Source organism: Macaca nemestrina, chromosome 7 (assembly GCF_043159975.1).
Source record: "Macaca nemestrina isolate mMacNem1 chromosome 7, mMacNem.hap1, whole genome shotgun sequence".
NCBI classification, from domain to species: Eukaryota; Metazoa; Chordata; class Mammalia; order Primates; family Cercopithecidae; genus Macaca; species Macaca nemestrina.
The window spans coordinates 139,299,299-139,312,933 of record NC_092131.1 but is presented as its reverse complement, the minus strand read 5'-3'; the positions used below and the strand labels follow the sequence as shown (position 1 = coordinate 139,312,933).

The following is a 13,635-nucleotide window of genomic DNA, read 5'->3' as shown; positions in this document are numbered from 1 at the left end:
ATAAGTTGAGATTTCCCATGGAGAAGCAGACAGGCCGACCTGTGTGCCTACAGCAGAGCACCCTCATAGCCAGAGAGTTGGGCAGGGCTGCTGTGGGGCCTTGAGGGCCGGGTCAACTGGGGATTTTTACTCAGTGTTCAGGGTGCCCGTCAGGAGTGAGTGGTGTTGCCTCTCTGGTGCCCTTCGTGCTGTCAGAGGCAGCTCATCTGCCAAGTTGCTGTCTAGGAGGTTTTACATAAGCTGCACGTTTACACCTGACTTCTCCGTTCTGGCTCGGCTTCAGCCTCCCCTGGGCAGCTTTTCAAAGTCCTGAGTCCTGTATCAGAATCGCCAAGGGTGGCTTCCCAGGAGGTCTGCCATGCTGCAGACTTTAGACTGTCTTTCTCATTCCCTGTGCCCTGGCCTGCCCTCGGGCTGCATGCCTTGGTAAAGCCTGCAGCTGACATCTTGGCGCCTGCTCACCTGGGCCCGGTGCTCTCTTTCAGGTGGTTTTGATCAACGCCATCAAAGATGTAGCCAAGGCCCTTTCCGATCTCATCAGTGCTACCAAGGGAGCTGCCAGCAAGCCAGCGGACGACCCTTCCATGTACCAGCTCAAGGGGGCCGCCAAGGTAGAGTGGGGCACTGGCTGGGGACGAGCACCTGAGTTCTCTTCTCACTTAAAGAGAGGTGTCCTTGCTCATAGCATGCGATCCAGAAGTAAAAGGAGTAGGGGCTGAACCTGAGACACTGCACTATCTGAGTTCATTCTTTCTTCCTGTGCAGGTGATGGTGACTAATGTCACCTCCCTCCTCAAGACTGTAAAGGCAGTGGAGGATGAGGCCACCCGGGGCACCAGGGCGCTTGAGGCCACAATCGAATGCATAAAGCAGGAGCTTACGGTAAGGAGCCAGCAGTTACCTCCCTTGGGTACCAGAGTCCCACAGCTGACCCAAGTGAGAGCTCATTTGAGGTTTTTTTTACCAATGAGGTTTTACCTAAAACACCTGGACTGAGAATGCCCCTTCACCTGCCTGCTGGTAGTTTTATATAATTGAGACCCCATGTGTCACTGAGTTTGGCTGGGATTGATGTGTAATTGTAATCAAGGAGTTAATTGAAAGGTATCACTTAGGACTATTCAGGTTTAGTTCCCCTAAAGTTATAGCACAAAATCAAAGGATTGTCAACGATTCCTGGAAAAAGGGAAAGTCAGTATGACTGCGCTTACCTGGAGCATTAATCCTGTGAACAGTGCACAGCCTCTCTTGATGCACAGTGCTCTTGGTACCCGCACACATGCAGAATTGGAAGTCTGCCGTTTGCTATTGGAAAAGCCTGGAAGCCTTTACCTGAGACACTTCCCTTTAAAATCCAGCTTCCTTCCGTTGGAGTCATCTGACGTAAGAGAAATTGACCTTGTTCGTTTCTGACTTGTTCCAGCATTGCAGAGTTAAGGACATTCTGGAGTCACTGCAATGTGGATGATACCTGCTGTTCTTATGATCCCACAATGATTGTGGGTTGGCTCATTCTAATATGCCGAAAATGAGTAGCTTCAAACAGATTTCTTTTTGATAGGAGGTCTGATCATAGATTCAACTTTTTGGGGGAAGAGGGATACCTGCCTTTGCTGCCAGTTGTTCTGCACCTTTAAAGGGTCACCTGCAAAGGCAACCCTAGAGCACTGGAAACAATAGAGCAATTCCGCAGGGTTTGGGTGACAAACTTGGGTTTTCTTGTCATATCGTTAATGAATCTAGCCTTGACTGATGTTGCGCTCAGTTCATGCTTTAAAGGAGAAACTAAAAAATACAGGAGTAACTGGAAAACTGACGGTGCCATAAGTACCACTGTCTGGCACTCATCTGGCTGCACGGGCTGAGTGTTTGCTACCAAAATCCAGACACAGCTCCTTTTTTGTTTTTTGTTTATTTTTAATTTTTGTGGGTACATAGTAGGTGTTTATACTTAGGAGTTACATGAGATATTTTGATAACAGGCATGCAATGCGTAATAATCACATCAGGATAATTGGGGTATCCATCACCTCAAGCATTTATCCTTTGTGCTACAATCCAATTATACTCTTTTAGTTATTTTTAAATGTACAATTATTTATTACTGTAGTTACTCTCTGTGCTATCAAATATTAGGTCTTATTCATTCTTTCTATTTTTTGTACCCATTATCCTTCCCCACTTTCCCACCCGCAACCTCCCACCTCCCTACTACCCTTCTCAGCCTCTGGCAACCATCCTTCTACCCTCTATCTCCATGTGTTCAATTATTTTAATTTTTGCTGTCACAAATAAGTGAGAACATGCAAAGTGTGTCTTTCTGTGCCTGGCTTATTTCACTTAACATAATGACCTCCAGTTCCATCCATGTTGTTGCAAATGACAGGATCTCATTTTTTTTTTTTTCCTATGGCTGAAAGTACTCCATTGTGTGTGTGTACCACAGTAGCCAAGATTTGGAAGCAACCTAAGTGTCCATCAACAGATGAATGGATACACATATACAATGGTACACACACACACACACACGCAATATTGAAGAGGTATCTGCACTCGCATGTTTATTGCAGTTTACTTCATATATATTTCATATATATAATCTTGGCTATTGTGAATAGTGCTGCAGTAAACATGGGAGTGCAGATATCTCTTTAATAAACTGATTTCCTTCCTTTTGGGTGTATACCTAGGAGTAGGATAGCTGGATCATAAAGTAGCTCTAATTTTAGTTTTTTGAGGAATCTCCAAACTCTTCTCCACAGTCGTTGTACTAATTTACATTCCCACCCACAGTGTACAAGGGATCCCTTTTCTCCACATCCCTGCCAGCATTTGTTATTGCCTGTCTTTTGGATATAAGCCATTTTAACTGGGGTGAAATGATATCACATTGTAGTTTGATTTGCATTTCTCTGATGATGAATGATGTTGAGCACCCTTTCATATGCCTGTTTGCCATTTGTATGTCTTCTTTTGAGAAAGGTCTATTGAGACCTTTTGCCCATCTTTTGATCGGATTATTAGATTTTTTTCCTGTAGAATTGTTTGAGCTCCTTACACAGGCTAGTTATTAACCCCTTGTCAGATGGGTAGTTTGCAACTATTTTCTCCCATTCTGTGGGTTGATTGTTTCTTTGCTGTGCAAAAGCTTTTTAACTTGATGTAATCCCATTTGTCTATTTTCATCAGCTATACTATTCTGGAGTAGATGTTTTTTTCCTTCAGCACTTTAAATATGTCATGCCACACTCTCCTGGCCTGTAAGTCTTCCCCTGAGAAGTCTGCGGCTAAGCATATTGAAGTTCCATCGTGTGTTATTTGTTTCTTTTCTCTTGATGCTCTTGGGATCCTTTCTTATCCTTGACCTTTGGGAGTTTGATTATTCGACTCCTTGAGGTAGTCTTCTTTGGGTTAAATCTGGTTGGTCTTCTCTAACCTTCTTGTACTTGGATATTGATGGCTTTCTCTAGGTTTGGGAAGTTCTCTTTGCATAAACTTTCTACCCCATCTCTTTTTCTACCTCCTTTTTAAGGCCAATAACTCTTAAATTTGTCCTTTTGAAGCTATTTCCTAGATCCTGTGGGCATGCTTCATTATTTTGTATTCTTTTTTGTCTCCTCTGACTATGTTTTCAAATAGCCTGTCTTCAAACTCACTAATTATTTATTCTGTGTGATCAGTTCTGCCATTAAAAGACTCGTATGCATTCTTCAGTATGTTAATTGCATTTTCAGCTCCAGAATATCTGCTTGATTCTTTTTAATCATTTCAATTTCTTTGTTAAATGTATATGACAGGATTCCAATTCCCTCTTTGTGTTATCCTGAATCTGAGTTTCCTCAACACAGCTCTTTTGATTCCTTTGTCTGAAAGGTCACACATCCCCAGGATTAGTCCCTGGTACCTTATTTAGTTGATTCAGTGAGGTTATGTTTTCCTGGATGCTTATAGGTGTTCATTTGTGTCTAGACATTGAAGAGTTAGGTATTTATTATAGTCTTCACAGTCTAGGCTTGTTTGTACCCGTCTTTCTTGGGAAGGCTTTCCAGGTACTCAAAAGGACTTGGATGTTATGATCTAAGCCAAATCTGCATCGGGGGGCACACCAAGCTCAGTAACACTGTAGTTTTTGCAGACTCACAGGGGCCCCACCTTGATGGTCTTGGATAAGATCCAGAAGAATTATCTGGATTACCAGATAATTACTTTCTCCCAAACAAATGGAGTCTCTCACTCTGTGCTGAGCCTCCTGAAGCTAGGGATGGGGTGGCACAGGCACCCCTGTGAACACAGCTTCTGATATGCATAGGCAGGCCTAATGGTGGTGATCGAAGAGACTTGAAATTTGGAGCTATGCTGGGAAACTACAGACACATGGGTTATTCTAAGTGTACCGGTGTGATTTAAAATTCACCCAGAGGCCAAGCGTGGCGGTGCATGCCTGTAATCCCAGCACTTTGGGAGTCTGAGGCAGTAGGATTGCTTGAGCCCGGGAGTTTGAGCCCAGCCTGGGCAACATAGGGAAACCATATCTCTACAAAAAATTAAGAAGTTGGGCGGGTGTAGTGGCATGAACCTGTAGTCCCAGCTACTCAGGAGGCTGAGGTGGAAGAATCACTTTAGCCCAGGAGGTCGAGGCTCCTGTGAGCCGGGTTCACTGAATTTTATGCCGACTGAATAAAATTTACCCAGATCATGGGTTTCCATGCAACACGTGTCATGAGGATCACATTAGTGTGAAGGACTGCGTGTGGCCTTCATTCCACCGTAACATTCAAGGGTGAAGTGGGGATTTGGGATCTTAGACTGCTTAATTGCAGCTGCCCATTTTCACGGGGCAGTGATGTTTGACAGTGGTTGGCATTCTGTGGGATACCGACTGAGCCCGCTCTTCTGCATCAGGGAGGCCTTCCTTGCTGAAACATGGTTGCCTAGGGCTGAAGACAGGGCAGCCCCACCTAGGCTAGGGGCCCTCATGTAGGGACAGATGCACATTCAGCACACATCCAGGGTACCAATTGCTCATGTTAGAGAGCCAGAACAGATGAGCATGAAGCAGAAATGGGATATTTACTTACCATGATGAATTTATTTCAGCCTCTCTAAAGGGAGTGGGTGGGTAGATTGCTAAATAATTCACAGTGTCACCATGGCACACTCGACATGAACACCTCTGCACAATTATGCAGTTATATTTCTAAGACAGGCTAAGAATAGAAGGAACTGATGCTTCATTTCCCCCAACCTCACATCCCCTTAGAGACAGACAGGTGAGTCCTGAGTGATGCGGCCAGGTCAGTCCTACCCTGAAACCAGCACTGGAACTGAGAGTTTATGGAAACTGCCAAAGCACCAGCAGGGATGGGGGAAGAGAACGATGAAGCCATGCAACAACCTTTCACAGGATGGGTAGTGTGTAAATATTGGGTGTCAGTTTCTGCAGACCAACAGGGGAACACTCTAGATACGTCTCCCTCACCATATTGTTCCCGTGAATGCTTAGTATAGGACAGGAGGTTTGTCCAGGAGAATCTTGAAAACAAGAACCATATTACTGTACTCAGATTTCTAATTTCCTGCCATGCAACAGTTTCTTCCAGTTACTGGCTCAGATTTCAGACACAAGCTACAGCCTGGTTGGAGAAGAATAAATTATTTTTTTCTTTTCCTTTTTTATTTTTTTAACCTCTCTGTTTCTGACTTCCAGTTGTTCCAGTCAAAAGATGTACCTGAAAAGACATCATCACCTGAAGAATCCATAAGGATGACGAAAGGCATCACCATGGCAACAACCAAAGCCGTGGCAGCTGGAAACTCGTGTAGACAGGAGGACGTGATTGCTACTGCCAACCTGAGCCGGAAAGCCGTGTCAGATATGTTGACGGCTTGCAAGGTAAAGACCTTGGCATTGTTTTGGATGCATAGATGATTCTCTGTCATGACTGGGTTGCTTGGTGTAGTCTGAAAAGGGGAGGGGCTCAGAACCTTAAACTTTGTAATAAAAATGCACACAGGGACAGTTGTGGTGGCTCATGCCTGAAATCCCAACACTTTGGGAGCTAAGACAGGAGGATCGCTTGAGACCAGGAATTTGAGACCAGCCTGGGCAACACAGTGAGACCTCATCTCTTAAAAAAATTTTTTTTAAATAACCAAGTGTGGTGGTGTGCACCTGTCGTCCTAGCTACTCAGAAGAGTAGCTATAGCAGGAGGATCACTTGAGCCCAGGAGTTCAAGGCTGCAGTGAGCTATAATTATGCTGCTCCACTCCAGCCTAGGTGACAGAGCAAAACCCTGTCCCTTTAAAAAAAAAAAAAAAAAAAAAAAAGCACGCTGAATATGGCATATGCACCAGCCTGTGGGAAATGACTCTCTAAGGCAGTTTTGTGTTTGAGAGGGGATGGAGTCAGCCCTGCTGGCCCTAATCCTCCCACTTCATTCTAGTTCTTCCTAAATAGGCAGGAGGCCTTTTTGCAGAGTGTGGTGGAGGCCTCTCCGAGGGTGGTGGATAGGGACTGCAGCACTTGGTTCCAGCTCCTCCGAGTGGAAACTGTTCGCTCTTCTGCTGGACCCTTTCTTACCTCCATAGGTCAGCCATTGTGCACTAGGAGAGGTGTTGCCATCCCCGGTGAGGAAGTGAGTTGGAGGAATACAGCGGAACTTGGGGAGCTACTTTTCGCAGTCTGTGCTAGACATCTTGGAAAAATTCCTCTGCTCCTTGGGTGGATAGTTGGGGCAACTGCCTTGAGCCTGTGCTTGGTGAGGGAGCTGTGGAGACCCAGGGTCTGGAACCTTTATTTTTGATCTATTAGGAAAGTGAACTGTAAGAGCCCCCACCCCAGGCCTTCACCCTTCTAGGGACAGCCTTGCCCCCAGGGACTCTGACTTCTGCTCTGCGATCGATTGATGATCCCCTGCCATGGTGAGTGAGGGCGGGCATTGACCCAGAATTGAAGACCTGCTCCTACAGCGTGGGGTCTGAGGGAACAGAGCCATTCTTTGTGGTAAAGTGAGTTCAGCTGGAGTTGCTGCTGCAGGATCCAACTCTTACATCATCTTGGTGGCTCCTCAGAAGGAGAGGGAGGTACAGAAGGGAGCAACGAGGGAATTTGTGTGCAAGGGCCCAACCCTGGGAGACAGTACCACATTTACGGGACCCCTGGGTGTGATGGAGGGTGCAGAGAAGAGGGTGGGCTGGAAGAAACAGGGCTGGAAAGACTCCACTTTCACAAAGGACCCAGGGCTGCTAGATCAGGGAGTTAGGACTCTGTCTCTCTCTCTTGAGGCTGCAAGTATTGGCCACTTTGATATGCTCGATGGAGTCCACCTACCAGAAGTGATAACTGCCAAAGGGCTTACATCCTCTATCAGAGAGGAGTATTTACCTAGCAAGATAAGGCCTGCGTGCATTGTGGTGTACACACACGGCACCCCAAAATTTTAGAAGGGCTGTCATAGATATTCTCTCATTTCATCCCATATGAGAAAGGCAAGAGTAATGATTCTATTTGTCACATGATGAAGTGGGCTCAGAGAGAGAAGTGGCATGACCAAGGTCATACAGCTATTTACTATCAGAACCAGAACTGAAATTGGCTCTCCTGCGTCCTCAGCCACTCTGCTTCTGCTACTCAGGGCCTCCCAGATGTAGTGCTCAAGGTCGCTATGGTTGATGCGTGGCAGACGCTTTTGTCCCCAAGCTACAGACATGAACAGGGGAAACTGAACAGAAAAAAGAAAACCGTGATTAAATGGTCTTTTTAAAGGGAATGCAGCTCAGATTTTTAAGTCTCTCCTAACATGTGCTCCCCTGTTTTCTGGGGAGGAGCTCAGGTAGAACAGTGTGGGTGCTGTTTGGCCATCCTCAGCTCCTCTCTGTCATCTTGGCCCCAGGTCACATTATCTGGGCTTTGCAGGACAAGGTAGCAGCCAGAGCGCTGAAGCCTGAACGTCAGCTTCACCCACCAAAATCAGACTCGACAGGAGTCACTGCTGAGGCCTGATGCTCCTGTTAGGATAGGACTGACTTAGCGAACTTACTAACATTTCTGCTTCCCTTGGTCTCCTGTATCCCTCACCCCTTTGCAAAAGGAAATGAGGTCTCTGGCCGAAAGGGAGTGCATGCAATAATGCATAGACAGGAGAACTGGGGTGCTGAGTGGTAGTCAAGACGGAAGCCTTACGTGCCAAGCAGAAGGGCCTAGTCGCCCTAGTCCAGCTCTGCCTTTTCCCTGGCTACCCTACTCAGCCCACACACGGAGGGGCAGAAAATTACATACTGGCTCTTCTTAGAATGGAAGGATTACTGCGGTTCCTTAGGCAGAGAGAAAGACTTACCTAAACCCTAAGTTAATTCTCATGCATATTTCTTTCTGGTCTTACTTTCATGTGCACACGTGTATATTAGATGTAATTTTATATCTACTATTATGATTAATGTTATAAAGCTATTTCTGTGTTGCTATATTGCTGACTTTTTAATGACTACAAAGTACCTTTAATGAATATTATCTTCCCACTGTTGACAGATATTTAGGCTGTCTACATTTTTAAAAAATCATGAACTTTACTGCAGTAAACATCTTTGGGCATATCTGTTTTTTTTCTGTGCTTTGGATTATTTCCTTAGGCAAGATTCCCAGAAATAGAACTAGTGGGTCCAATAGTATAAGAGTTTAATTAGTGCCAGATTATTCTCCCAAAGGGTTCTACCTGGTTACAGAGCCCCCAGCAGTGCACGCAAGCACCTCAGCTCCACCTCACCCACTCCCTGCACAGGGGCTTGCACATAACCTGCTGGAAGTGACTCTGAGTAGCATCTGGGCCTGTGTCTTCCCACAGTGTTGTCTCATCAATCAGACGCGGGGCGTTGTGCTTCTCCGTTCGCGGCACAGGGGTATAAGGATGAATAACAGGTGATGGTGGGTGGCTGGGAGCATGGCTCTTGGTTCCTGCCTCTGAGCCCATTAGTCCTCAGATGAGGAAAACCTAGCTCATATATAACATGCTGGCCATGAGAATTAGCCCCACTCTGTCCAGGAATTGGGGGGAAGTCAAGGCGGGAGCCCAAGGTATTCCCATCAGCACTCCCGTTCCTAGGAAGAGGGGCTTGAGTGGATAAAACATGGATCCTGGTCTTCGCCCTCAGCCTTTACCTTTTGTCCTAATGTGTGATTTGTATTTGTCCTGATTAGTGATATCTTTGTAGTTTTAGGTATTTCTGCAAGCCCCTCAGTTTCTTTCCAGAGGGAAGCTGTAGAAGGAAGGGGTAGGGTTGCTAGTTTTAACAAATACAAAATAGGGTGTCCCATACTTGCTAAAAATTTTTTTTCATCGATTATCTGAAATTCCAATTTAACTGGGTGCATTTTATCTGGTGACTCTGAATGGGTATCCCTTCAGAAATGATGTCATCATGAATGACTCAAGTTAGCAGGTCATAAGTACAAGAAAAAAGCTCAAGATGCTCTGTTAAGCATGTGTGCTGGTTTGTGTATCTCGACTTTTGTGTAACATGAGATGAATTATGGTGCCTCTAGGGTACTGGGGAGCTCGCTATCTGGAGTTTCCCAGGAGCTAGAGGGCCCGGTCACAGAGGCCTCACGGACTGTAGCATGGTCAGGCCCAGGGGTGAGAGCCTGGGCTTCATTAGCCTGTGAGCAGAGAGGGGCTTTCAGGACCCCTGAAGCTGCTAAAGAGAGGCAAGGCTGACCCTAGGTCAGTACGTCTCCAGCTGTAAGCACTGATCATGAATCTTGCTGGATGTTTTTGTGCATGTGGAATTTTTTGCATTTCAAAAAAATGTGGGGTGGGAAAAGGAGGAACAAAGGTCCAGACTGAGCTGTTTCTATCATCTGGCTGCAGGGCACTGACAAAGTCTACGCACAGACTGCATCAGCGGGCCTGCTGTGGGCAGGTGGGAGGGACTGCATCAGAGGGCCTGCTGTGGGCAGGTGGGAGGTGGCAGGAGGATGTGGAGGAGAGATACCTCTTCTGTCCAGAGAGTCAGGGCAGTTTCTCGAGGTCACCAGGGTTAAGGTCTCCTGCCTCTGAGTCTGGGACTGCCCAATACTGCTGGCTTTTCCCATGTTAAGATTTCAACCTTCCTTTGTCCCTCCAGCAAGCATCCTTCCACCCCGATGTCAGTGACGAGGTGAGAACCAGAGCCTTGCGTTTCGGGACGGAGTGCACCCTCGGCTACTTGGACCTCCTGGAGCACGTCTTGGTGGTAAGAAAGCGCATGAGTCAGGGCTGGGTAGTAGCTGTGTCCCCCCAGCTGCCCTGGCTGATTGGAACTATGCTTTCCTTGGGAGGACCTCTCACAGAGCCCTGTCCAGTGCCACTGTGAGGCTGGGACTGGATTGAACTGGAATCTCCCCTGGTGCACTGATCCAGCACACTGAGCTAAAAAGTGCAGTCTGGATGAAGTTGCAGTTAGAATTCAGGAAAGCCCAGTTCTCTTGTGCACCCGAAAGGCAGGATTACCATGTAAAAGAGGAGGGAGCAGAGTAAGTGGGTGGGAGGCCAGTGCCAACCTGAAAAAGTATCACGAGGTCTTGTTTAGAAGCCCCCAGTACATCCTGCAAGGACACAGAAGGCTTCTGACAGAGCCATGCCAGCTTCCGTGGCATGTTAGGGAGGCTGCCATTGCTACGGGTGACCCACCAGCCCTTCACAACTTCCTCCCATCCTCGAATAAATGGCTTAGATCCCATCAAGAATGACTCCCCCAGCCTAGTGTGCCCAGTGTGGAGCTGGGTTAAGAAGGCATGAACAGAAGACACCAGGCAGGGGCGTAGATGGTCATGGCGCGTGGGCTGCCCACGTGGGAGCCTCAGTTTGTGCAGTTCCTAAGGAGGCTTGACTCACTACACACTCTAAGGACCAAACCACGGAGCACCAAGAAGTATCTACAGTGTGCATCTGTCTCTGTTGAGTTCAGGAACCATGTTGAGAGCCATGTAAGGTCCAGGGCAGGCCTCCATAGTCAGGGACACCCCCAGAAGAGAGTTGATGATGTCTCCCCTGCATCACTGCCCTTGCTCTTAACAAACCTAACGAAAGAGATCCAACAGGCCACCTTTAGATACATAATTCACATATCTAGAGGAGGAATGCCAAGCCCTTCATTTGCTGGGCATTCTCAAGTTTTCTCATTCTGTCCTTGTGCAGCTGTGAGGCGTATAGGCCAAAGGAATGATCTGAGACCCAGAAAGCTTGTCCCTTGGTTGAAGTCACCCAGCTATTCAGCAACAGAGCTGGATCCAAATCTCAATTCTTACTATTCCCAGCTGTGTGCATTTCACTGCCTCCTCCTTAGAAATAAATTATCTGCTGATGCTAAACGTTTGAGGTCATTTAAGGGATCATTATTTTTATTCTTTATCCAGGTAACTGTGGTCAATTCTGAAGTGCATTTTCTGGGAAAGTAGCCAGTCTGGGGTTACTAACATTGAGCTCGCAAAGTCTGAACCCTTGTGAATAGAGATCAGTGTATCATATGGAGGCCAAGGAAAGACATCTTAGCCAGTCAGCATTCACAGGCAAGAGCCTCCAGCTAGACACGTTGGGATATAGTTAAAGTGTTCAGTCTGTAGGTGTGCCTAGCAGGAAATTCAGGTTAAAGAGAACACCAGCAAGGCTTTCCAAAGACCTCTTTTTCATTATGGAACAATATATTCTGAGTCATATAGAACCTTGTTATAACTAAGAATTGGACAATAGGGTGCAATCAGTAGATTTAGGAGCCTCAAGTTCAAATCCTGGTTCTGCCACGTAAGTAGCTACACGGCCACTGTCTTGTCTGGGGTGCAGTTTCCTCAGATGTTAAACACGCAGTTTATTAAGGATGAAATGAGCATGTCTGGAAACCCAGGGCTTTGTGGCCAAGCTAACATTTGCTGAATGCCTTATTGAAATCTGCTGGGCGCGGTGGCTCACGTCTGAATCCCAGCACTTTGGGAGGCTGAGGCTCGTAATCACTTGAGGTCAGTAGTTCAAGACTAGCCTGGCCAACATGGTGAAACCCCATCTCGACTAAAAATATAAAAATTAGTCAGGCATGGTGGTGGGTGCCTGTAATCCCAGCTACTCGGGAGGCTGAGGCAGGAGAATTGCTTGAACCTGGGAGGTGGAGGTTGCATTGAGTCAAGATCACACCACTGCACTCCAGCTTGGGTGACAAAGCAAGACTCCATCTCAAAAAAAAAAAAAAAAAGAAGTCTGCTACTGGGAAGGTGCCGTTTCTGGCTAGTGGATGGTACTTGCTAACGGTGGGCTTGCAGTAGCAGTGCCCTCTGCCTCCTAAATGGGAGCTCTCCCCCTATGCTCCATTTCTCCTTATTTTTCCTCTCTCATGCTTTTGCTTTTGTCTTATTCATTTTGGGGGAAGGGAGGAGATACAGGGATCCTTGTATTTCTATTTCACCACTTCTCCCCAGTTCCATTTCTGAGTTGAAGCAGATTTTCTCCAGCACCTGTGCAGCACTGATAATGTACATGACGTCTGTGGGTCCAGGCCCTGCACACATGGGCCTCAGGTTGGCGATCTGTACCTTGGCCCTTGGTGAGTCATTTAACAAGAACCTCACTGTGTGGGGTCTGCCTCCAGCTTTATGTCTGACACATACACAGGCCTGGATGCAAATGGAGTGAAGGTCTCCCCTTTCACTCTCCAGCAAAAATACAGCTTATTTTAGGGAGAGGAATTCTGTCTGCGTAAGGAAGGGCAGGTGCCAGCACTTGTCTTAGGGAGAAGTTTCTCTCAGGGGAAAGGAAAACGGAGCTCTAACAGGGTCACCTCCCTGACCACATGCTGACCTTAAACCCTATCCCAGTATCCGGGAATGAGGTGTTGGATCTGCTCAAGTGCTTCCTTTCTCCTCACTTCCCCTCTCCATGCCCACCTTGTTTGGGTGAGCAAAATAAGACAAGGCTGTCTTATCTATATGGTGTGCATCTGTCTGAGGGGCGGGCAGGTGGCTGGCCTCCGCCTGAGGGGAGGACGAGAGGTCCAGGATCTCTAGGAACATTGCAGAAGGTCTGGGAACAGTCCCAGGCCACACATTCAGAGACTCCTGCTTAGTGGCCACTCAGTCGCTATGTCAGCATCAGCCCTGATGGTAAACGGCAGCTTTTTCTGTAACAGGAAGAAGGTCACTTGCTGCAGGGAGACCCAGCATCACAGGTCATTCAGGAGGTTTCATCTCATGGAGGCTGGAGATTGGAAGGAGGGAGAGTGACCACTACTTTCTTTCCCAGGGCCTAGGCAAGAACAGATTGCACTTTGTGGCCAGACGTGCTTCTCTGATGACCGTTGACATTGTAGTTGATTGCTTTTCTGTTATGGATTCTTCCTTGTATTTTCTGTAGAATCAGGACTCTTTTTTTTTTTTTTTTTTTTTGAGACGGAGTCTCGCTCTGTAGCCCAGACTGGAGTGCCGTGGCCAGATCTCAGCTCACTGCAAGCTCCACCTCCCGGGTTCATGCCATTCTCCTGCGTCATCCTCCTGAGTAGCTGGGACTACAGGCGCCCGCCACCTCGCCTGGCTAGTTTTTTGTATTTTTTAGTAGAGACGGGGTTTCACCATGTTCTCCAGGATGGTCTTGATCTCCTGACCTCGTGATCCGCCCGTC

General features: G+C 47.0%; 1 protein-coding gene across 9 annotated transcripts in view; it reads left to right on the top strand.

Moving 5' to 3' along the window:
* The window catches only part of LOC105489073 (talin 2), a 452,478-nt gene that overhangs the window by 410,876 nt on the left and 27,967 nt on the right, over nt 1-13,635 (top strand). For all 9 annotated transcript variants that reach the window (XM_011753725.3, XM_011753706.3, XM_011753714.3 and 6 more), the window contains 4 exons: nt 486-611; nt 766-882; nt 5,708-5,893; nt 10,121-10,228. In XM_011753725.3, the coding sequence (XP_011752027.2) occupies nt 486-611; nt 766-882; nt 5,708-5,893; nt 10,121-10,228 (537 nt within the window). The remainder of the gene's footprint in view (nt 1-485; nt 612-765; nt 883-5,707; nt 5,894-10,120; nt 10,229-13,635) is intronic.